Genomic DNA, 25,158 nt, shown 5'->3' with positions numbered 1-25,158 from the left:
CCATAGACAGGGTTGTGTTAAAATTGTCCACACTGTCTGGAGCGTCTACAGAGGCAGTAGGCCCCATGCCGTGCTGTACTCTCAGATGTATTTCCCCTATGACCTCTTCCTGTACATCTTTCTGAACATCAACATGTAGCAATAACAGGATGCGTCTGTCATTTAGGAGAACAACATTGGCCAAGAGTAGGAGTTGGGGCTGACTGGGCCAACTGGGACTTTCCACAGCTTTAGAAATTACAAGTGACCTCTAACCTTTTGTAATCTTCTGCTTTATAAGGTTTCCGAGAAGTGACGCAAATAATTTTCAATAAATGTTCAATTTCGTTATGACTGATGGTCAAACCTGCGTCATCATCAAGACTTGTGGTTAGCAGTTCCCTAATAAAATAATATAAAAGAGCAGCCCACATTTCATTTGATGGACTACCTTGCACAAGTGAACCCATGGGTCATGACGCGTGTGTTTGCCCACTTAGCCATCCTATCTAGCATCTTTGACTGAGGCTATAATGCTTATTGTATTTTGAAATTCCTTTTCGCTCTCTCCCTCTCTTACTTTCCTTTCCGTTGCCATGATTTTAGAACTTACTAGAATGCATGTTTTTGATCTTCATTTAAAGTGAGTCTTTGACATTTAGTACTTACTAGATTGCTTAGAGTTATTTTTGACTAGAGATGTCTCTCTTTTTATTGTTTAAATTGTTCTTGAATAAACTGTGGCACTCTGACTCAGTTCCTGTATCTCACATGTGTATTTCCTTATTTTAGATAGAGCACCCCTGCTCAAATTAAGGTGGTGTGGTGCACCCTAAAAACCACCCTCTTACAGTTTTGGGAACAAAAGCCCCCTCTTTTCAAGGCTCCCCATATCACTAAACTATAAAAGAACAGGTCTCCCTCTGGTCCCTTTTAAGTTAGTGAAGTTCCTAGGCACTTTTGAACTGCACTGCCTGAGTTAAGCTGGGTTACATTCCTCCTCGAGTTATTCTTCCAGGAGCAAGACATTGTCTCTGCTGTGAGTGCAGTATTTCACACCTCATCAAAGCAGCACTAACAAGCTAGTAGCAGGCAGGCCAAATGCTAATTAATTTGCAGGGACTTCAGGCAGGGAAACTATAACTTTTTAAAAGTTACTTCTCCTGTATATTTATCAAACATCCAACTTCAACATTGAATTGGATTTTTATACATATTAAAACAGTGGTTGAACTGTCTCTGTAGCTTATTCCAAACCAAATAGAGTCAAATTAACATATTAACTGTACTATAGCTTTTTCGGCCAATGAACCAGCTACAGCACTAACAGTGAAAATAGCTTTTAAGAAACTGAGCATTGTAGAAATATGCAAATGTTACATTCTTAAAGGTTTTACTTATAACTCCCAGACACTCATGACGATGTCAGGTGGAAAGCCTCAGACCACTGGTCAGAGGTTTTCTGCCCGACATGATAGGTTTAAAGTCCGACCACCATATTAGGATGATGGCCGTCGGGATTATGATGTCGGTTTCCAACAGCCATTCCATGTCAGCCTATACAACATGGAAAGACTGTTGGAAAGCGACCTTGGGGGTACCAAGCAGGGCCTACCTGGCCCTCTGCATACGGCCCCCTCAACATCCCTGCACCATGTGGCAAGCATGTGAGGTGCCTACCACTTGGTGCAGGGATGTTTTCAAAGTTCAATTTTTTTTAATGGGAGCTTGTGCTACGGGCTTTTTCAGCCTACAAAAAAACGCAAGACCTCCGAACCTCGTAATGAGGGCATACATTGTGGGCCACAAAGCCTACTTAAGTGTGACTTACTTAATATTTAAAAGCAGGGTTTGCCTCTCATCTAAAGGTTTATTTTGGTAGGTCAGCCTGTAGGTTTAAAAGTTGCAGGATTCAGGTTACACATGTAGGCCTGAAGCCATGTTTTCCTTTCCAGCCTAGAGTATGGGACAATAGATGCTGAAGTTCACATATGACCTTTAACTTTCTTTGCCATTGGGGTATATTCTTATACCATATACTGTGACCTTACAGGAAAGTTAAATATGCTAAATGGGGATTTTACCATGTTTTAGTGGTCAGAGCACATGTACTGACGACTAGATAGCAGGACCCATGGGTGCAGGGATATAAAGCATAGCAGTAACAGTCAACATGAAATGGGAGTGATGGAACAAAATGAGGCACTTTCTCACAGTAAAGCTATTTGCTTTCATGTATCTGCAGACACTTTCCTATTATTTTCCGGGATTATTGTAAACTACATAACAAGATCGCCAACATTAGAACAATTCAGGTATGAAAAAAGTCTACACATTGCGTACCTTTAACTTTGTTGAGGATGTTAACAAGCGTAGATTTGACATAGCCATCGTCCATTCTTGTTATTATTAATACCTGACAGAGGAAAAAGGAAAACAATTACATTTCCACACCGTAGACTTGCTTTGTTAGATGGCACATAATTCTTATGAACAACATCATTTCCATGTGCAAAAGATGCAAAAATGTTTTTGGGGAGTTTGGTCTGGCAGGGTGGCAGGGTTTTTTCACCTTTTAGGTCTCGTGACCTATCAATGCGCATGCGCATTGAGGTCACGAGACTATAGGGCTTTAAACAGACTTTATCTAACTGGCGATTTGGTGCTGTGCCCGTGGCTTTTAGGTCAATGCGCAAGCGCATTGACCTAAAATGCGCGTGCACAGCATCAAATCGCCAGCCATCTGTTGCCCAGCTTGGTGCCGCTCCACCCCCTGCCGGATCAAAGGCTTTCACGCCGAGCGGCCGTGCTTTCAGTTTCACGGCCGCTCGGCCGGCCTTGTCTCCTTATTTTACTTCTTTTGCTTGTCTCAATAGTATTTGGCTTTTTGTAAACTGAAATTACAACACAGTGTTACACGTTTTCCCTTTTAATCTACAGTACCAATTACCATTTTTATAGCGCGAGATAAGGGTACGTACATTTAAGATAGTATATCAGCAGTGTTTATTTGGAGCGAATTAATGTAAGCACCATGAAATTAGCCACGTATAGAAGGATATAGAACAACTGCACTTTTGGTTTTCCAATTTCACGCCGAGCGGCCGTGCTTTCAGTTTCATGGCCGCTTGGCCGGCCGTGTCTCCTTATTTGACTTCTTTTTCTTGTCTCAATAGTATTTGGCTTTTGTAAACTGAAATTACAACACAGTGTTACACGTTTTCCCTTTCAATCTACAGTACCAATTACCATTTTTATAGCGCGAGATAAGGGTAGCTACATTTAAGATAGTATATCAGCAGTGTTTATTTGGAGCGAATTAATGTAAGCACCATGAAATTAGCCACGTATAGAGGGATATAGCGCAACTGCACTTTTGGTTTTCCAACTAATTAGTTTCTAGCTTGTGAAAGAGCTATTTTAACGTTTGGCTACTGCATTGGTCTTGCTAGTCAAAAATAGAATGTATGTGAATCTCCACACATTTCCTTTCTTGGTACAAAACAATGTACATTTTTATTCAATTGAAACTTGGCCATTTAAAACAAACTATTTTATCGGTTTGTTTCAGCACTGTGAACATTTTCATTATTTTCCACTGAGACCCATTTAACTTTTTCACAACAGGTTTGCAACTAAATTCACATGGATTGTTTGCAAATATTTTTCTGGGGGTGGGCATAATCCGACTAATTCGCTGTTGCGTATTTACGAGAAATAACATCAAAATTATACAATATTACATGGCATTACTCAAAGAGCGTAACCCGGCATTTACCACTATTTCTTAGTCCAAACTGGACCCGAAGATGCTATTTGCGATAAGAAAATAGTGCTAAATGCAACAAACAAAACCATCAGCAGCCGCTCATGCTCTTTTCCTGTATTCTTTAGTAGACGTTTTTGCCTGAAATTACACAGAACTATGCAAACGGGTGTAAGCACATCAATTTTGTTAATACAAATTCACAGAAACGTCTTTGATTACAACCACTGTAATTAAATGTTTTCCAGGGCTAGTGTTTACACAATTTTGCATGCTCAGGTAATCTGATATTATTAACAATTATTTGATGTAGATGTTGCTGTCATAATATGAGCTAACAAAATAATACATCACCAGTGTCACAAAATAATGTGCCTAAATAATATTTATTAGGTGGATCAAATATTGTAACACACAGCAATTTGCTACAATCACAGGAATGTTGGCCTTCAAGGGACAGCGTATCACCATCCCTATAACTGCATTCCACAATGTAAAGCTTTTTTTCTTAAGGGAATCAGTGATGCTTTAAAAAATTGTTTTCGATTTTGGAAAATTTCTGGGGAAGCGGGGAAGCAGGTAGTGGTCTTATGGACACCTGAAGGTTGGACACTGATTCCAATGGAATCCATTAGGACCCCTTCCCTTTTTCAAATCAGTAACTGGCCGATGGGCTATGCCCATAATTTCATTTACAAGCCATTGAGACATAGATTACTATATCACAATTTGGAAGAAACACCCCTTTCATGCCCTTCCAAAATGCAATTTGGTATGGGTCGCAGAGAACACTTTACAAGTTAAAAGAAATTTTCATAATTGCAAAATGGGTTCTGTACTATTAAACAATATATTATGGAAAGGGATTTTGAGATTGCAAACTTAGTCATTTTGTGAACCTCAGGGTTTGAGACCACAAGATCCTCTTGTACATCTGGCACCAGGTGTTGACTCTGAGTAAGAAATAAATTCGAAGTCAATGGCTCTTGAAAAGTTGGCATTTGCTACAATATGGATGATAATAACAAGTAACAGGTCACAAGACTATAGGGCTTTAAACAGACTTTATCTAACTGGCGATTTGGTGCTGTGCCCATGGCTGATAACTTTTTATAAACACCAAGCGCAGTAAAAAGAGTTATTGCAAGGCGGTTTTCCCCAAAAAATCACAATATCTGAATATGCTTTGGTATCGGAGGGGCATAATCTTTGTAAACTTATGAGCGAAAGCATTGTTTATAGGACTATGTGACCAAGGAGTCACTGCCACACAAGACTGCTCTACGTATCGATAATCCCAAATCTATCAAACCCCTAACGATTTTTTTCGTTTTCTTTTGGACGAAAAAAGTAAAATTAACTCCTTTATTTGAGGGAATATTCTTCTTGGGCCAAGGTTGACTATCTTGAAGTTACCCTTTTCAAAGTTACTTTGTTTTCTTCTACAAGGTGGAACACATTAGAACCAAATACCCATCCAAGGGGTGCTTTGAAGGCGAGCTAAGCTTTTTCCAACGAATAAGTAGGTTCGTTTTACTCCTTTTTTAGGTGGTAACTATTACTCTGATTTTAGGCTGACTCAAAGTTTGCGAGTACTTGTGTCTAATTTATCCCAACCTTTGGTGTAATCTGCTCACAGATCCCCAGCATTAGCATATTCATACATGCAAAAAAACGTAGTGAAACAAGCCCATGAACCATTGTAAGCCACAAACCGGTCTGTGGTAAGACATAACTACCCACAGAATAACGTTTTAGGAATAAGGACCAAAAATTCAGGAGTAATTCAGAACTTTCATTAAGTAAAACACAAGTAGCTTCAGAAAAACTCGATTACTCAGACCTCTAGTTGTAAATTAGCAAAATCTCTGATACTGCACAGTATGCTAGTAATGGCCAATTATTAAATAATTACGAGAGCAGGAGTAACATTGAAATTCCTTATCTTAATGGCTTCAGAGGCCACTACAAAGAGGAGTAGCGAACAAAACATAGAATATCAATGTTCAACAGTAACCAGGTCATCATTATGTCCCCGATTCACAAAACTGCCCCTGGAAAAGAGGAAAATTTACAAGGGCCAAGCTTACAAAAAGATGGAAATGTACTCTTCCTAATTTCTTCCTACATGTGGAGTAAATTTCAGATTTATTTTTTGGAACTCACAAACAATACGATGAGTACTCTGGGAAGTCAGAGGTTTACAGGAGAGTCCAGATTTTTTTTTTAATTCCCGTTTATACCAAAGTGAAAGAATCTTTGCCTTCATAATCGTGCAATGGTGCCCATTTAACTGTGCATAAATGTGACGCATTAGTGCAACTGCACTTTAAAATTCAAAAATGTTCATCTAATAATTCTTCCACATGGAGAAACTCCCCCTCCTCCTGCAAACCCAAGCATTGCTCCTTCACCCTGTAGATATCCTGAAAAAAGAAAGTTGTTGGGTTCAACGGTGTCTGTTGACTGACTGGCCTGGGGAACAAAAACTACCATGGCAGTCTCCAGTGCTTGTCACATGCAGGACACCCCCTCCATTTTGGCTGTGGCTCCTTCTGTATATCGAATATGGTAGTTGACGGACAGCGGTTTTTAGGTCTCGCCTGTCAATGCGCATGCGCATTGAACGGAGCGAGACTATAGGGGCTTAAACAGAAGTTTAACTAGACTGGCGATTTGATGCAGTGCATGTGCGCTTTTTTGCTCAATGCGCAATGAGTTAAAATGCGCGTGCACAGCATCAAATCGCCAGTCTTTGCCATATGTTCCCCAGCTTGGTGCCGCCAGCTCCTCCCCTCTCTTTCCCCGCACACAGCCAGGCTCACATTTCTCCTCCCCCTCCCCAGCCGCCAGCACCTCCCCTCTCTCCTCCTGCAGTTTCACGGCCGCCAGGCTCACATTTCTCCTCCCCCTCCCCAGCCGACAGCACCTCCCCTCTCTCTCCCTGCAGTTTCACGGCCGCCAGGCCGTGTCTCCCTTTATTTTACTTTTCATGTTTTAATTCTGCCCTAAAAACACGCAGATATCAGCGTAGGCCTGACAGGGAAGTAAATCATAAGCATTGGAAATACAATAGGTCTCGCATTAGAAAAGATGGAGCTTCACACACCCTCACACACCTACACCCTCACACCCCCTCACACCCCCTCACTCACCCTCACTCACCCTCACTCACACGCCCTCACCCTCACACCCCCTCAACATCACACACCCTCACACCCTCACACCTCTCACAACACTCTCACCCTCACTACACCTCACACACTCAACATCACACACCCTCACACACACTCACCCACTCTCACCCTCGCAACCTCTCACCATCAACACCCCTCACTCTCACACACCCTTACCCTCATCCCCTCACCCTCACACACCCTCAGTCACCCTCACACACCCTAACTCTCACACTCACCCACTCACACACCCTCACACTCCCTAACTCACCCTCACACACCCTCACCCTCACACACCGTCACACACCCACACACTCATACTCCCTCACTCACCCTCACACACCCTCACTCACCCTCACGCTCACACACCGTCACGCACACTCAGCCTCACACCCCCTCACTCACCATCACCCTCACACACACTCACACTCCCTCTCCCTCACACCCCCTCACCCTCACACCCCCTCGCTCCCCTCACACCCTCACCCCCCTCACAACCCTCTCACCCTCAATCCGCCTCACACCCTAACCCTCACACACCCTCACCACCCCTCACCCTCGCACCCTCTCACCATCACCCCCCCTCACCCTCACACACCCTTACCCTCACCCCCTCACCCACCCTCAGTCACCCTCACACCCTCACCCTCCTAACCCACACCCTCACCCCCTTGCACACCCTCACTCACACTCACACACCCTCACACACCGTCACACACCCTCACCCTCACACCCCCTCACTCACCCTCACCCTCACACACCCTCACCCTCACACACCGTCACACACCCCCTCACTCACCCTCACACCCCCTCACTCACCCTCACCCACCCTCACACACCCTCACCTTCACACTACTCAGTGCTACAACACATATTGTGTTACAATAGGTGTCATATTTGCGAAACATAAAACTATTGGCATTGTAAATAACAAAGCTATTTCTTTCGCTACTTTCAAAACAAGCACATAAAGAAAAAATGTGTCCTTTACAATACCAATAGCTCAAAATTTCCTAATGCGAAACCTATTGCATTGCTGTGCTTCTCTCCCCTGCTGCACTCTCCTGCTCTCTAGAGATGTGGCCTAACGACCAGAGCTACCATCTAAGTAACAAAAATACAAAAAATGTTGCATTCCAAATGCTATAGGTGTCACATTCGCGAAAGTTATAACTATTGGTGTTGTAAATGACAAAGCTATCAATTTAGCTATTTTAAAAACCAACAAATAAATAAAATATTTGTCATTTACAAGACCAATAGCTCCAACTTTTCTAATGCGAGACCTATTGCATTTCCAATGCTTGTTTTAATTGGCACCTTAATTACTCAGCTCCTCAACTCCACGTGCCTTGTGTTTTTTCGTTTGGCTTGACTGGGCAGCTGTCTGAAAGGTTTATTATTACCAGTTCTTTAAAATGTAGTTAGAGTGGGGTTTAGCTCTATCCAGAACAGTAATGATCTCACGCTGCACATTGTTGGCTATATCATTCTATCTCCGTGGAATGTGTGCATTAGAAATGCAAGATGGACTATTTTTCATTTTAAAGGTACACTTAACCACACATTACATTTTTTTTATCTCAAAAATGCATTGTAAACAATTTTTACGTTATTCTTTTCACTGCGGCTGCCTTTTTTTATGTTTTATTCAGGATTCAAAATGAAATTCAGACCTATGGGCTTTGCCAACGCTTGTTTTACAATGGTGTTGTTTCACTACTTTTTTATCCATTACCACGGACTCTTGGGTGCCTTTATTTTTCTTCTAGTGCAAGTCATCTATTCTGCTTTAGGTATGCAGAGAAATCACTGTTTGGAAAATATGTTGCTTAATTAAGCTGTTTTTTCGCCAAAATCCACACATTGTTTGATGTTTTTGTAATAAAGCTTTAAAAAACCAAAAGAACATTGGCAAATTTCTCGGTGGGCAGAGGAACCAGGTAAGCTTTCCCTCTGTCCCCCTTGCTCTTTGCGATTGCAATGAGGTTTCTTGCCGTCCCCCTCCACATGGAGGGACAAAACTGGGGAATCTCCGTGGACGATGGCACACATGCAGCATCCTTATATGCAGATGATTTGCTTGCACTCCTTTTTCGCATACATACACGCCACACTTGACCCATTCGTCTCTTCGTCAGTTGGGCAAAATCATGTGTATACCAGTTGCGCTCTTGTGCCTCCCCACAAGAGGTACAACTCAGGCGCATTCTGCTCAGCTGGTTAGGTGACACAGTCAGATACCTCGGAGTGTATCTCTACTACTCACCAGCTGATCCATTCGACAGACACCTGAGAAAAGCCCTGTCCTCACTGAATCTGAGAATACGGTTCTGGAAGCATCTTTCTTTGGGCGTAACAGGGAAAATATGCCTGCTGAAAATGGTCATCCTGCCGCAGGTCCTATACGTTATGTTATGATATTCCAACTTATTGAGCGCACAAATACCCTGAGGTGTCTTGGTGCTAAAGCTCAAAGCAACTAAGCACAACTAGAACCAGGACCTAGATCTGAAAGAGCCATGTTTTAAGACCCTCCCTAAAGGAAAGCAGAGATTGTGACGATCCAATATGAAAGGAGAGAGTGTTCCAAAGTTTTGCTATTTCATGACGCATGCTGCGACCACACCAACTGTTTTATTTTTAATCTGGGAACAATCATGTATTTAGCTTCAGTGGACCGAAGGAGTCTACTTGGATAATATCAATTGAAGAGGTTTTTGAGAAAAGAGGGGCCTGTATTGTTCAAAGCTTTCTAAGCCAGGCATAAGGCCTTGAACTTGATACAGCTTGCCACTGGGAGCCAGTGCCAATTCCGAATTTCTTTAGAGATCGATTGAAATTTGGGCAGATCCAGTAAGAATCTGGTGGCTGTATTTTGTACCAATGCATTCACAACAGTCTTCCTGGAGTTGGCTGGCAGATAAGGGAGAATTTTCTTTATCTTCTTAATTATGAGAAAATAAGAAGAGACCGTTGCAGTTTGTTATCCAACAATATGCCCAGATTTTTCGCTTTGGTTAGTGGTTTTGGGAGCTCACCCATCCACCAAGTGGGATCCCTGGTTGGCAAAAGGCTGCCAAATATCATAACCTCAGTTTTATCTGAGTTGAGCTTTAGGCAGTGCTTACTCATCCAGTTACTTATTTCTCACATACACTGCTGAAAATGAGGTGAGGTGGAAGGTTAATATTTTGATTTATGGATCAGAGGTGCCAGTTCTGACACGTAAATGTTAAATAATGTCGGGCTGAGGGAAAATCCCTGTAGGACCCCGCAAGGCAATGCATAAGGTGCTGATTTAAAATGGTCAAATGCTACTGACTGCGTTCTATCCTCCAAAAACGAGGAAAGCAGTGAAAATGCCAAATCATTGATGCACAGAGTGTTTAAATGCAGTTTAAGCAAACTATGATCAACAGTGTCGAAAGCTGCAGATAATTTGAGGAGTATCAGGGCAGCGGCCCCTCCCTTATCCATCACTGCCCTAATCTCCTCTGTAGCTTTCATTAATGCATTCTCGGTGCTGTGTTCTGACCAGAAACCAAATTCAGTTGGATCAACTAAAACGTTTTCCTGAATGAATTGGGCCAGCTGTTGATTCATCAATTTCTCCACTAGTTTTGCAGGCAGTGGAAAGCAGGAGATCTGGCGATAATTACTGGTATTGGTAGCATCTAAATTAGTTGGTGACCGGAAAGAAGCAGGAAAATACATTGTAAGTTAAGACTATTCCAGGACTTTCCTCATCAGAGTCATTAGAAGTTGCAGCCTCAAATCGTGCATTCATCTTATTCACTTTGTCCCTCAATGTACTCGCAATGTTATTGCAGAATGACTGGCTGTTCATTTTCATTATTTTACTAGTTAATGTGGTAAGTTTGTTTATCACCTGAAATAATTCTTGGTAGGAATTTTTGGCATTTTAAATTTGTTTTGTGTAGAAGGCACCTTTTTCGTTTTTTAAAAGGATTTTGTTTTGGACAGTGCTAATGTATAGCTTTCTTTTTTTTATGTCATCATACAGCGACCTCCAACGTCTTTCTAATTTCCTACAATGTTGTTCTTCTAATCTCAGTGCCTCCGAGAACCAAGGCGCAGAGGGAGTCTTCCTATTTCCCGATCCCTTTATGATCGGTGCTGCCTCAAAAAAGGCTGAGTTCAGCCACTCTGTATATTCTATGACTGCTATCTCTGGATCTGGGCTTAGAATAGGATGGGATTTATCGAGCTGTGTCAGCAGTCTGTCAGGGTACATTTTATTCTATGCTCTGTAAACTATCGGGTGCATCCTAGTATGTCTAACTGAAGAACTCTCTGGGGGCTTTAAGTCAAACAAGATAGCGAAATGATCCGTCAATGCTAATGGTAATACCTCTATTACTATGATGGCAAGGTCAGATGTAAATATTTAATATAAAGTTTGCCCTGAGAGTGGCATTATTAACACCCTGTGATAGACTTACAGTCCCCAGTATATCTAGAAGGGCCACTGTCTCTTTGTCAGAGTTATCTTCTAGAGGGAAATTAAAATCACCCCAGATGGTAAAATTATTTGAACAAACTTTGGATTCTAAGAGTGAATGAATGTTACTTCTGAAAGTACTTCTGGGCCCTGGTGGGCAATATTGGAGAATGCCCTTGAACGTTTTTTTGTGGTTGATTTCTAATATACAATTAAGCTCTTCACATTGTAGGTTAGAAACTGACGTTAATTTGGCTGCAATTTTTCTCAATATATAATGGCCAAGCCTCCTCCTCGTTTGAGGGGGTCTATCTAGCCTAAAAGACAGAAAGCCAGCTGGCACTGCATCAACAAATTCAGGGTCAGAGGCAGCGTCTGCCCAAGTCTCAGACTCAGATTAAGTCCAAATGATGATTCTGGATAAGGTCTGCTACTTTACATTTATGTTTGGCCAGAGACCGGACATTAGTAAGAGAACAGCGTATATCCACAGTCACTGTAACTTCCGGCCTACTTTCAGTCTGCCCTGAAACCAAGGCCTGGCAGGAGTTAACCTTATGTGCTTCCGGCATCTGAAAACCGCATTTACAGCGATAGGGATATTGTGACCAGGCAATGCCAGGGTTATAACGACTGCAGATAGGGCCAGAGACGTTGCTATTTAAAGCTAGGAGTTCCTTACCATAATAATAATTAGGTTCGATCCTCTCATGACCAGGGATCCTGGAGCTAGGCGCGTTCCAGCCGCGGACGGGCGCAGATGGGCTTGCCTTTGGCACGCCAGCAGCGCACGGATGTGCGATTTGCGGCCTTAAGTAGCCCTCCATTAAAGGGGGCGTGTCTAGATAAGCGCTATGAACATGAAATCTTAAAAACAAGGGGGGCAAACTACTGCTGCAAAACGGGTCCAGCAACCCAGCGGACCCTGACAGGGTCCCCTGTGAAGGGGCCACTACTGGTAAATGAAGACTATATAAATGAAAAGTGAGAAGGAAATACTACTTTACACACCTCCACTGTTCCTTATTTCAAGAACTAGATACCTTCCTGAGAGAACTCATATGGGACGACAAACACCACCGAAGCTGCCGGTCTGTAGGAGCAGCCTTGGTGTCTCTTTTTCGAGGCATACTAATTAGCAACCCAGCTGCAGTGGGCCTCGTGCTTGCAGGCAGGGCGAAATGTGGGCGAAACATGCCAGGGGACTGGCCCCTTCACGTTGGCTTTGATCAGAAGCTTTCTACTCCTCAAAAGGACACCCCGTCCCCATTGTCTCTACAGGTGACGGTAGCATGGTTAGTGTTCATTTTGTTAAGCACCAGATCCCATCATATGCCCCAGCGCTACAAGGCCTTCCACATTTCCCTGGCTCATACTCCGCTACAGACCTGAGGTGCTGGCACGAGCGATCTTTAAACACGGTTGGTGACCTATTTGCCAATGGCCTCCTACTGACCTTTAAGCAACTTATTTCTGACTATGCTATGCCAATAGGCCAGTTTCTCACATACAGACGAATACACAGCACATGTCAGATCCTCTGGTCCACACAAGAAGAGGAACCCCAAATCCATAAAATCCTGCAAACACTACTTCACATGAGGGAGGGATGTCACCCAATTACTTGGATTTACAAAGCGATCCGAGAGCACGCTGGGTTTCCATTGTCAATTCTGCGGGGCAAATGGGAGGACAACAATGAGAAGGTATTACACAATAAGGTGTGGCACAAGTCCCCAGAGTCGCCCCAGCTGGTTACTCGGAATGTCAATTATGCAAACAATAAATTCTCCATCCTCCACTGGGCCTTTTTGACCCTGGAACAACTCAATCGCTACTTCCCAAATGCGCACTTGCGGTGTAACCACTGCCATTTATCCACAGCCGATATATAACACAAGTTATGGTTGTGTCCGACCCTCTCCACATATTGGATTTCAGTACACAAGGTCTTGCAGGAGGTTATGGAACTAACCGACATTCACTCACGGGAGGCCCGCACGTTGGGCATATTGAAATTCAGGAAACGCCACAGGGTGAGGACAAGCTTTGCCGGCATGGCCCTCTTACTGGCAAAGAGAACCCTGACCAAGCACTGGAAGGCTGAATTGACACTGCTGGTTGCAGCTTGGAATGGGGCAATGTATAGATGGGGCAGAGCCGAGGGGGAGGCACTCCACCACATGAAAGCCTGCTGCCTTTCTGCGGCATGGGATACTTTCCTCGACCAGCTTTGCCAGCTCGTGCAGAATGCCAGCTCATCTCCATGACCCCAGACAATCCTGTCCAGACCTTACCCTTGCCTAATCCAGATATGGCTCTGCCGCCCGTCTTCCCTACGGTCCCTCTTCCGCAGCAGTGTTGCCCACTTTCCAGCCATGTGATATCCCCACATGAGCTAGACTCACGACCGCCCCCACACCATTAGCAAGGTCCCAGTTGGAGCTCTGTTTCAGCACTAGGCAGGGTCAGATTGGTAAGGCGGGAAATGGCTGAAGGGCCGGTATCCGAGTTCCAGCAGAGGCTGCTTTTTTGGGCAGCCTAGGGGGCCGATTTGGGCTGTCTGTGTTGTTCAGAAGCCACCATCAGCCTAGTGGGTGCCTTGGTGGCCTTCCTGGAGGCAGATGGGCGTCCATTACCTCCTTTTTATCAAGGGGCAGAGGTGTCACTCCCTTTCTCTCGCTGGGCCGGCGCAATAATGTATACATTTTGAGCGGGTGCAGCGGACATGAGCAGAAGTGACCTCACTTGTTTTTAGGTGTGTTTCCCCAGTGTGAACTAATCCGTGCATTTTTTGTATTCTAAGTAAACTTAAGAAAACATGCCTCTGAAAGAGACCCCCTGTTGTGTTCCCGAGGGTCCGCCCCCGAGGTCCGGAGGGGCGGACAAGTTGGTCATGTGACCGCTCTATAATAAAAAGAGGTCGAGCACGTGAGAGGGCGTTCAGAGACACGCGCCGACCGACCAAGCAACTTTATTCCTAGTGTCCGGCTGAGTTTATTCTAGGGTCACGTGCTAGGCCTAGTCAGGGTTAGATGTCCCTTGAGCGTAGATCACCCGACACAACAATTGGCGACGAGGGTGGTGATCGATTCCCCGCTCGGGGTACGTGTGTGTGTCCCTGTTGGGGTGAGGCGGCTGCGGGCACTACCACGTGTCCGCGGTGCTCGTGCCTTATCACCGCACACTCCCCGCTTCGCCTGCCTGGAGGAAATACTCTGATCCCTGGCTCTCTTCAGGTGAGCAGCGCTGGCCTGCATCTCTCTGCAGCGCGCAGGAGTCTGATTGGTCGCGCGAGGTGCGCCCGGTGCTCTGACTGCCGCTGGAGCACATCCCGGCGGCCCACGGACATCCTCCCGGGCGTCCAAAGTGATGGCTAACATTCCGCCCATTGAGCCGTTTGTGGTGGAAGGTGCGCCGTCCACTCTCGCACCGAAGTGGAAAGAATGGGTGGACAGGCTCTTCATATTCTTTGAGGCCACCAAGGTCCATAAGGAGCAGAAGCGTGCCATGATCCTCCATCTTGGTGGCAAGGACATTCACTCCATCGCCCGCACCCTTACGGAAGCAACTCCCAAAACCCACCACACGCTCATAAACGCACTCAATGCGCACTTTGAACCCATGGCTAACCAAGACTATGAACGGTTCATCTTCATACAAGCGCGACAACTGCCAGAGGAATCGCTGGACGCCTATCACTCTCGGTTGAAGAAACTGGCACTAACGTGTGGATTTCAGGATGTCACGGAGGAAATCAGAGGCCAGATCATTCAGGGTTGCGCTTCTGCTAAACTGCGCGAGAGAATTCTGGAAGAGTCGGGGAAACCCCTCCCAGACATTCTCACGCTGGGCCGCACGAAGGAGCTGTCCAAGGCCAGGGCAGCCCACATGGAAGCAGCTCTGCAGGCCAACATGAAAGTGGAACCAGTGAACAAACTGCAGGTCCGCCCACAGCCCAAATGGGTGAAGCGAACAACAACTCCGCAGGGCGGAGCTTCGGCACAATCATGTGGTTACTGTGGAGGCCCGAGACACCCGGCGCCAGAATGTCCAGCACGGGGCAAGATATGCTCCGGGTGCGGAAAAATGAACCATTTTGAAAAGGTGTGTCGGTCCAGAAAGTTCAGCAAGCCCCGCCAGACAGTACACGCGGTGGCGGAGCCTGAAGGCGCGGAAGGAGGACCCAGCAACAGTGATATGGACGACGACGAGGAGGAGCGGTCCGTACACAAGGTGCACATGATCGGCACGGCCACCCGACGCACAAGGACACTACCACAGTGTGCAATACAAGTAGCGGATCAGGACATTATGGCAACGGTGGACACGGGCGCCTCAATAAATCTGATGAGTGCGTCCCTCTACGGAGACATGGCTACTCCACCCAGCCTCCGCTCCACTCCGATCACCGTTTTTGCTTATGGCCAGGACGTGCCCCTCCGCATTCGAGGAAAGTTCAAAGCAGCAGTCCGACACGGAGACAAGATCACGCGTGCCAACATCTTCGTGTCGGAGGAAGGCCAAGGCATGCTCCTGAGTTGCCGGACGGCAGAAGACCTGGGAGTGGTCTCTTTTGCGTTCGGGGTGCACGAGGAATCAGTGCAGCAACTGATTGCAGACTTTTCGGACCGATTCGAAGGGATCGGCCGCTTCAAGGGTCGGGAAATACACCTGCATGTGGACCCCACTATCCAACCGGTGGCCCTGCGACACCGGCGGGTCGCGTTTCATTTGAGGCCACTGGTTGAGGAAGAACTACAGAAGCTGGAAGCCGCGGGCATCATTGAAAAGGTGTCCGGACCTACCCCCTGGGTATCGCCCATCGTGGTCACCCGGAAACCCAAGCAGCCGGGAGCGGTCCGGATATGTGTGGACATGCGCCTCCCCAATGCGGCCATCAAAAGAGAACGACACATCACCCCCACGATCGATGACCTGATCGGAGAGATGGCCGGGGCCCGGTGGTTTTCCAAGTTGGACCTCAGGGCGGGGTATCATCAGCTCGTGCTGGATAAAGAGTCCCGGAACATTACGACGTTCTCCACTCACATCGGACTGCGCAGGTACACCAGACTGAGCTTCGGAATATCCAGTGCTGCCGAGGTGTTCCAGAATGTTATCCAAGAGCTCATTGCTGGCATACCGGGGGTGATCAATGTCAGTGACGATATCATGGTGCACGCAAGAACAATTCCTGAGCACAACCAACGCTTGGCACAGGTGTTCCGCAGGCTCCGCAGCGCTGGACTCACTCTGCACCGAGACAAATGTGAGTTTCTTCAGACCAAGCTGGGGTTCTTCGGCTACGTGTTCTCGGCCGATGGCGTCAATCCTGATCCGGACAAGGTCAAGGACATCAAAGATGCACCTCCGCCCACGACTGTCACGGAAGTCCGAAGCTTCCTCGGGATGGTGAATTACTGTGGTCGCTTCATAAGAGACCTAGCCAACCTGACCCTCCCTTTACGTGATCTAACCAAAGACTCCACGCCATGGAACTGGGGACCGGAGCAGGAGAGGGCATTCCAAAACATCAAGAGTGCGCTGTCCAGCAACACTACGCTGGCGTTTTTTGACCCCAGACACTTCACTCTTATCGCAGTAGATGCCGGACCGGCGGGATTGGGGGCTGTCCTGATGCAGAGAGCCCGAGACGAGATAGATTGGGCCCCCGTCGCCTTTGCCAGCCGGTCCCTCACGGACACAGAACAAAGGTACTCCCAAATTGAAAAGGAGGCCATCGCGATTCATTGGGGATGCCGGCACTTCCACCTATATGTATATGGCAAACCTTTCACAGTAGTAACGGACCACAAGCCGCTGCTGTCGCTGTTCTCAGGTACCTCATCCAAACCACCCCCCAGAATTGAAAAGTGGATCTTGCAATTACAGGAGTACAACTGTACCATTGAGTACCAGCCAGGGGCAAAGAATCCGGCGGATTATCTGTCACGACACCCCCGGGCGGCCACCCCCGAGGAGATGGAGGAAGCTGAAGAGACGGAGGCCTATGTGCGATGGGTCGTGGCCAGATCATGCCCGCGCCCCATATCCCTGGAAGAGGTGGTGAGTGCCACGGCTCAGGACGCCTGCATACAGCGAGCCAAAGATCTGCTCCGGACGACCAACTGGCAGAAAGCCAGGGAGAGCTGGAAGGCACTCACACCCGAGGCCCAGAAAGTCATGGACGGTCTGTACCACGTGAGGGCTGAACTGAACGAGGACGCGGCGGGGTGCCTCCTGCGAGGGCATCGTCTGGTGATCCCGACGGCTTTGACAAGCCGAGTAGTTCAGCTGGCGCATGTAGGGCACCAGGGAATGGTTAAGACAAAGGCCCGGCTGCGGACAAAGGTGTGGTTCCCGCTCATGGACGATATGGTGGAAACTGTTGTGCGCACATGCACGGCCTGCCAAACTACAGGCGACAGCCCCCGTGAAGCCCCCATCATCGTGGAACCCAGGCCCCGAGGCCCTTGGGAAAGGGTCAGCATGGATTTTGGCAGCCTTCCGGATGGACGACACACGCTAGTGATGATCGACGATCACTCCAAGTACCCGGAAGTCGAAATCATCACCAGTACCAGTGCCGACTGTGTGATTCCCAAGATAGAGAAAATCATTGCCACCCATGGAGCCATGAGAGAACTCAGAACGGACAATGGGCCGCCCTTCCAGGGTCAAGACTTTGCAGACTATCTCTCGTCCCTAGGAACCCGTCACAGGCGCATCACCCCAAGGTGGCCTCAGGCCAATGGAGAGGCCGAGCGGTTCATGAGAACTTTAAATAAGGTGATCCGCATCGCGCATGATAAAGGACAGTCCGTGGAAATGGCCATTTTCACCTTTCTCCGTAGCTACCGCCAGACCCCTCACTCCACAACGGGGGTAGCTCCTGCACACCTCCTCCTAGGGCGGGTGATAACGGACTCCATCCCTCATCACCCCCAGTGGGCACCTGAACTGATAAATGAACAGGCAGTAGAAACGAGGAGACGGGCTGCCTATGACCAGATCAGCAAGAAACGTAGGGCTGTAGCCCCCCATTTCAAGAGAGGTGACTTGGTGCTCATAAAAAATCGGGCCACTGGTGGCAAATTTAAACTCAGTTATGAAAGACGACCATGGCGAGTCAGTGGTATGAAGGGCACCCGCATCACAGCCACTCGAGGACGAGACAAGGTGACTCGCAACGTGTCTCACTTCAAGCTCTATCACCCGTCGAGCAGCGAGCCAAGGCGCCAGCAAGGCGACAGAGAAACCGAAACTGCAACTACGTTGCCACCTGGTGAATCAACATCTCAGCCCGAGGTCAGGCCACGTGACGAGCAGCAGGTTTCTAGTGAGGATGTGGGTGGAGACACGGAGGCCCTGAATGAGGCCCCAGATCCGGAGGGGGCCGACAACGAGGCGCCAAGCCACGAGGTGGAGGCTGGAACAGAGCCGATGACTCAGCGAGGGTCCCAACGCCAGCTACGTGCCAACCCCACCCCTTCCAGTTGGCTGAGAGACTACTTTACGTAAGACTGTTCTCATTTACATATGTGCCCGTAATGTTTGAACTGAATGCGCTAGCATTTTGAAAGACGCTGAAGGTATCGGTCCTGATGCTAGTGAGACCATGGGCTTGAGCAGACCATGTTTGCAGTGTTGCAGTATGTTTTTGGTTTTGTTGTTTTTCTTGTTTTAGGAGGAATGTTGTGTTCCCGAGGGTCCGCCCCCGAGGTCCGGAGGGGCGGACAAGTTGGTCATGTGACCGCTCTATAATAAAAAGAGGTCGAGCACGTGAGAGGGCGTTCAGAGACACGCGCCGACCGACCAAGCAACTTTATTCCTAGTGTCCGGCTGAGTTTATTCTAGGGTCACGTGCTAGGCCTAGTCAGGGTTAGATGTCCCTTGAGCGTAGATCACCCGACACAACAACCCCCCTCTTTTTTTTTATAAAACTTCGCCGACGCAGTATTTTGCGGCGAGGCAATATGCAAATGTGGGGCACTTATTTTTTAGTGTGCCCGCGTCGATTTTTAATCCCAATCCAACCCTGGCACTAGGCTGGAGTCACCCCTGCCTCAGACCCTCCTGTCCTCACACTTGGCCCATCTTCTACCTTTTCCAGGTCAGGGGGCAATAAGCCTGTTGGAGGAGTAACTTCATATAAGCACAGCAGCTACACGCTAACACACACACAGTCTTCCAAGGAGCGACAGCCGTCACTGTCTGCTCGAAGTTTTGGCAACGTATATCTGTCCAGGTATTTTAAATGTACTGTACTGTGTTAAAGTGCCTTTTTGAAACCCTTTTGTAGGGGAATAGTACTGCCACAACCCAATGTTTTGAAAAGTCCAAAAAAAGCAGTTAAAAAAAAAGCACTGGCAAGCCCGACCTATTACATTTTCAATGAGTGTTTGTTTTTCTGGCAAGCTATATGGCTTTTCCTTTAAGAACTCGGCCCTTCCAGTCATCCAAATTAAGTAAACGTCCGATTTTATGTTTGATTACCCAGAAGTCTCTGATAGAGAGAACCCCCAACAGCGTACCTCCACAAATTGCAAGAGTGGCTATTGCACTCTCAGCAGCTATAAAGAGATTGGTGTTCGCTGGCAGCTAATTTCATATATTTTGCACGAGACAATAAAACTCATAGGACCTGATTCACAAAGGTAAAGTTAGACGAAAGTCTAACTTTACGAAAGTCTACCTTTACGACTTTCGATATTCACAAAGGGCATTTATTAAATACGCGGGAGTACTAAACTCCCCTTGTGAATACCGAAAGTTGTACAGTTAGACTTTCGTTTAACTTTACCTTTGAGAATCAGGCCTATAGTTTTCCTGTCTTACGAATGGAAAACAGAGCCTGGACTGGCGCAGGTTTCAAGACGAAAAGGGGACGTTTTATGAATTTCTCAAATGAGTAGATATGCCTTTATGAGAGGTCACACATCTTCCGGGGCAGATGAACTCATTTATTCAAGAATCAGGCTCTAGGTCTCCTCACCTCTCTGGGGTAAGAAGTCTAGTGCACAGCTGCCCTAATTTTTTTTAACTGAATGCTTCGCTTGACTGTCTCCAAAATACCACCAGAGCCCCCAGTTTTAGGTATATCCTTACACATTGGAGCTCAGAAGTTGCATTTGTTTGCTCTTCTGGGGCACTTCGCAGGATTAGCCTTCTACTAGCACCCCTATTTCTGACTTGCCTCCCCTACTACTGATTAGCAGACTAGTGGGCTATGAGCATGATCACTGCAGTTCTAGTTCAGGCCTATAGTGCTACTAGCTATTCTCATTTACTGTGCGATGCATAAACACCAGGAGCACTCAGCACCTTCTCAGCATTACTTCTAAGTAAGTTACATTGATACACTGAGATCTTCATCATGAGCAGGCCGGTTGATTGCGATATGTGCAGTAACTAAGGGGCATATCAGCAAGGGCCTGCGATAATTTTCGCTCAGCGCTCTTAGTGCAAGGATAATTATCGCAGGCTAACGCTGGATTCTATTGCGGAGATACCGTGCTATCGGCAACGCTTATCCCCCAAGCGATAGAAATCCATGTGTCAGCCACAAAACTAGGAAATCCAGCGATAATCGCACTGTGACAGGCAATACTTTGCTGATAGGGCAGGGTTGATTTAGCCATGTAATCCAACTCTCATGGATTACATGGCTAAATCAGATCGGCTTCAGGCGTTTAGAAACCTGCGTTAAGCACGGTTAGTGCTTCTATTCCAGTCGCTAAGCAGGTTAGCGATTCCCTTGATAATTGGAGAAATGTCGGTTAGCGACATCTCATTAGAGATGCAAAGGTGGGCATTACGGGAAAGGGCACTAAGGCAAGGATTCACGCGATAGCGTGACCTTGCTGATAAGGCGATAAAATTATCACCGCTTTTCGGCCGAAAACGGACGCAAAAGCGGTGATAATTTTATAGCGCCGCCTTGCTGATATGCCCCCATGTTCGAGTTTTGTGATCAATATCGGCAGGTGGGAAAATGGCCATTATATTTCGGAAATTGCAGCTTTTGGTGCAGTAAGCTGTAAAATTCACATTATTCCCGAAAACAATTATAATTTGGTAGTATTTATAGCACCAGACAAAATCCGACTCACTGGAGTCAGATTTTATCAGGTGGGATATATATCACATAATTTACCGAGCAACTCGTAATATAGGGCCTCAGAGGCCTCATTGGGTTTACCCAATGACAGATCTTGACCTGCTTAAGACACTGCTGTTACCCGCTGATGTACATAATAAAAACACTTACAAGCTGATTATTGGCTTCAAGTCTATAACTTTATAAGCGTTAACAACTTAAAACCTTTAAATGGTAACAAACACAACTTCAGCGGGTGTTAGGACGTCCTGCTTTTTTATGCTGTTTATTTTAACCTTGTTGTACCTGTAAACAAATATCAGTCGTTTTCTAAAAATATTAGCTTTCCTGGTACAATGAAAGTCGTGTGTGTGTGTGTTACTGCGACATTTTGTATCTAAGTTCGAGACCTACCTCCAACAGATTTCTCAAAGTATTTTCCTTTGAGTCAAGAGAGCAAAGGGAGTCCTTCATTATCCATTCGCAGTGTAGTTTCGGAGGCCCAGCAGTAACAACAGTAAATTACAGTACTCACTACGGATACTTGCTTTCTAACCACTGAGTACTCCAGAAGTCAGAAAAAGAGGCCTCAGAGCTTCTTCGGCTCTAATCTAAAATTCTTATTGATACACTGACATTTAATATCTCCAGATCATGTAAGCTATCACTGAAATTACTAATTACATCCGATGAAATTAATGCTGGTTCCTAGAGCTGACTTTTTATGCAGAGCATCAATTTAGGGGCGCCATGAGAAAATTGTGGAACACCTGTAGACCTTTTCCTTAGATGCAAACGGCCATTGCTATTCTTGAAACTCAAAATCTACTAACAGCACTTTGACACTAGGCCTCGTGGGTTCCCAGTCGCCCTAAAAACATATTTTAAAAATAAATACAATATTAAACAAAATTGTATTACCAAACAGACATGAATCGCTACCATAAATAATGCTTGAAGGAAGCAGGGGGTGGGTGCTTGTTTTAGTTTGACAGACTCTGTAGAGCTATTATTGAATGTTGCTAACTTGCCAGCTTCTAGTTTAGTGCCACAACATTTTGGAAAGTATGGAGGAGTACATAATAACTGTATCTGATATCCGGTGGAGGAATTCAACTTCAGTTAGCAACATTCTTTCATGGAACATCTAGTACAGGAGCACTGTTATTTTTAAATGCGTTTGTGATTAGCTATTTTTAATGTCTGAACTGCACGACGCTTAATGGTTTGCAGATGTCATCATTACTTTTGCTTTTAGTTAAAACATCTGTACTAAACCAGCATAGCAAATGGACAGCATATGGCTGAACAGAATCTCTAGTGTTCTTTCCAGATCCCACTTTCTAGGCTCTAAAAATGTTTTTTGCAATAGGCAGTTGTGTAGTGAAGGTTCAATCAACACATATGGAAAGGGGCGACCAATCGGTCCCCCCGAACGTATGGTGGAGTACCCCGATCCCCCCGGGAAGCCATCTTGGGCGGGAGGCGAGTCTCGGCTGGTATGCCCGAAGCGGCGTAGCCAGGGCGCGCTTTTTCCCGCCCTAGAGTGGGTTGTCCTAGACACCGAAGCCGCCAGCCACGCCCCCGGAGGCGGGCGGAGGCGGGTTTACGCCCGCCCGAAGAAGGATAAAAGGAGCGACAAGCCAAGGTAGCATCCTCTTGTTCCTGTGCTCTGAAGCTGCACCTCCCCGCTGCACGTGAGCTCGAGACGGAACGAAGAGCCATTTTTGAGCGTTGTAATTTTGTCTTTGTTCTTTCAGAGAATCATCGTTGGAGAATGCCGGGCAAGAAGGTCGGAAAGCGGGTCGGTACCGATCAGATGCTCCGCATGCTCGTAAAAGACATGGCCGAGATGAAGAAACAGATGGCGGCAATGAACGGTGTAGGGGGCCCTAAGCGAGTCGTTGGACCAGCATTGCCGGGAGTAGTCCCTAGCGGGAGAGGTAGAAGGTCCAAGAGGGGGGCAACTGGGGGAGAGGCCCCGGTTCCCGAGGCGCCGCCGGCGCTCCCCGATACACCGACTGAGGCGCCGATCCCGGTTCCGAAGGAGGGGCAACCAATTCCAGTCGTAGTCACCCCTGTGAACGGGGAGGATATGCCTCCCGAGTTGGCTGCACAGCTGGCAGCGTGGTTGGGGAAAGATAGCGAGGGCACCACGGCAGATGACGCCAGGGCAGTAATGAGGCAGTTGCGGCAATCAAGAGAGGCTGCAAAGGCACCATGTTATTTTGTTCCCCCGCAGGCTCCAGTGGGTCAAACCGCAGCGGGCACGAGTTCGGCAGCGACTACGGTTACAGCTTCTAGTTCAGGTAAGCAGCTACTGCCGATTGCGGGGGAGGGGTCCGTACCCTCGAGAAGGGAGAAAGTGGCTCAGCATATTCCGATTGAAATCAAGGAGAGGATATGGGCTGAGAAGTATGTAAACATGTTTTCTTTGCTAACTGATCATTACGAGATCGAGCATGTGAAGGGTCAAAAAGAGTTTCTGCACCCGAGTGTTTGGCGCGCCAAGATGGCCGCTTTTAAGGTCGACGAGACCATAGGTAATTGGGGCAGAGCATTTGGCATATTCATTTCAATTATGGGGGAACGAAGGCCTGAACTGTTGGCCGAGTTACCCGTGTACCAGACACGTATTATGGAGTTTTCTCAGTCATATGAGGGCAATCAGTGGTTTTGTTATGATAATGTTTTTCGGAAGGCCAAGGAGTTCGACGCATCTCTGACGTGGGATTGTTACGACTCCATTTCCTGGCAAAAGATGGAGAAATCAGGCATGTTAAAAGCACCATTGTTGGGGGGGAACGGGGGTGAGTTTTCACGCCATTCATCTGGGGCGCCCTTTCGGGCGGGTTCAAGTTACGAGCATCACTCAAGGTCGAGTGGCAATACAGGCAAAAAAGGGATCTGCTGGAATTTTAACAGGGGAAAGTGTACAAGGCCCCAGGGGTCATGCAAGTTTAGGCACGACTGTGGGGGGTGTGGGCAGTCCTCGCATTCTGAGACCATGTGCAGAGCCAAAACGGGTGATAACGGAAGTAGGGGAAGCGCCAAACAGGTCTGAAATAGTCCGAGGGGCGCCTTTACCTACCCCGGTTGATACCATGGCAATGATTCCTTGGCTCAATGAATACCCGGATCATGTCTCAGCTGGGGTGTTGCGAGACGGGTTTTCGTATGGTTTCCGCATCCCAGTGGGGAATTTTCAGGGTAAGGCACATTGTAGGAACCAACTGTCGGTCCTGCAGAATACGGCGGTGGTACAGGCGAAGATTGGGAAAGAGGTGACCCGGGGTCGGGTTGCCGGACCATTCGACATGCCACCAGTTGCTAATTTTGTTTTTTCCCCCTTGGGAGTGGTCCCCAAGAAGGACCCGGGTGAGTTTAGATTAATACATAACTTGTCAGCCCCGAGAGGTCTTTCGGTGAATGATGCGATAGACCCGGAGGTGTGTTCGGTGCGGTACGCATCTTTCGATGAGGCCGTCGCTATGTTGAATCGCCTGGGGCCCGGAGCGCTGATGGCCAAATCAGACATCGAGTCAGCGTTCCGGTTGCTCCCGGTACACCCAGACGATCAGCGTCTCCTTGGTTTTATGTTTCAGGGTCGCTATTACATGGATAAATGTATGCCAATAGGATGCTCCATATCTTGTGCTTATTTTGAGAA

General features: G+C 47.0%; 1 protein-coding gene across 1 annotated transcript in view; it reads right to left on the bottom strand.

Moving 5' to 3' along the window:
• Nucleotides 1-25,158, bottom strand: part of SHOC1 (shortage in chiasmata 1) — a 1,715,507-nt gene that overhangs the window by 677,686 nt on the left and 1,012,663 nt on the right. Inside the window, exon 17 of the mRNA XM_086963751.1 lies at nt 2,323-2,395. Coding sequence (XP_086819877.1) covers nt 2,323-2,395 — 73 coding nt within the window. The remainder of the gene's footprint in view (nt 1-2,322; nt 2,396-25,158) is intronic.

Source organism: Lissotriton vulgaris, chromosome 3_1, assembly GCF_964263255.1.
Source record: "Lissotriton vulgaris chromosome 3_1, aLisVul1.2, whole genome shotgun sequence".
NCBI lineage: Eukaryota > Metazoa > Chordata > Amphibia > Caudata > Salamandridae > Lissotriton > Lissotriton vulgaris.
This window is presented reverse-complemented; position numbering and strand designations above follow the sequence as displayed.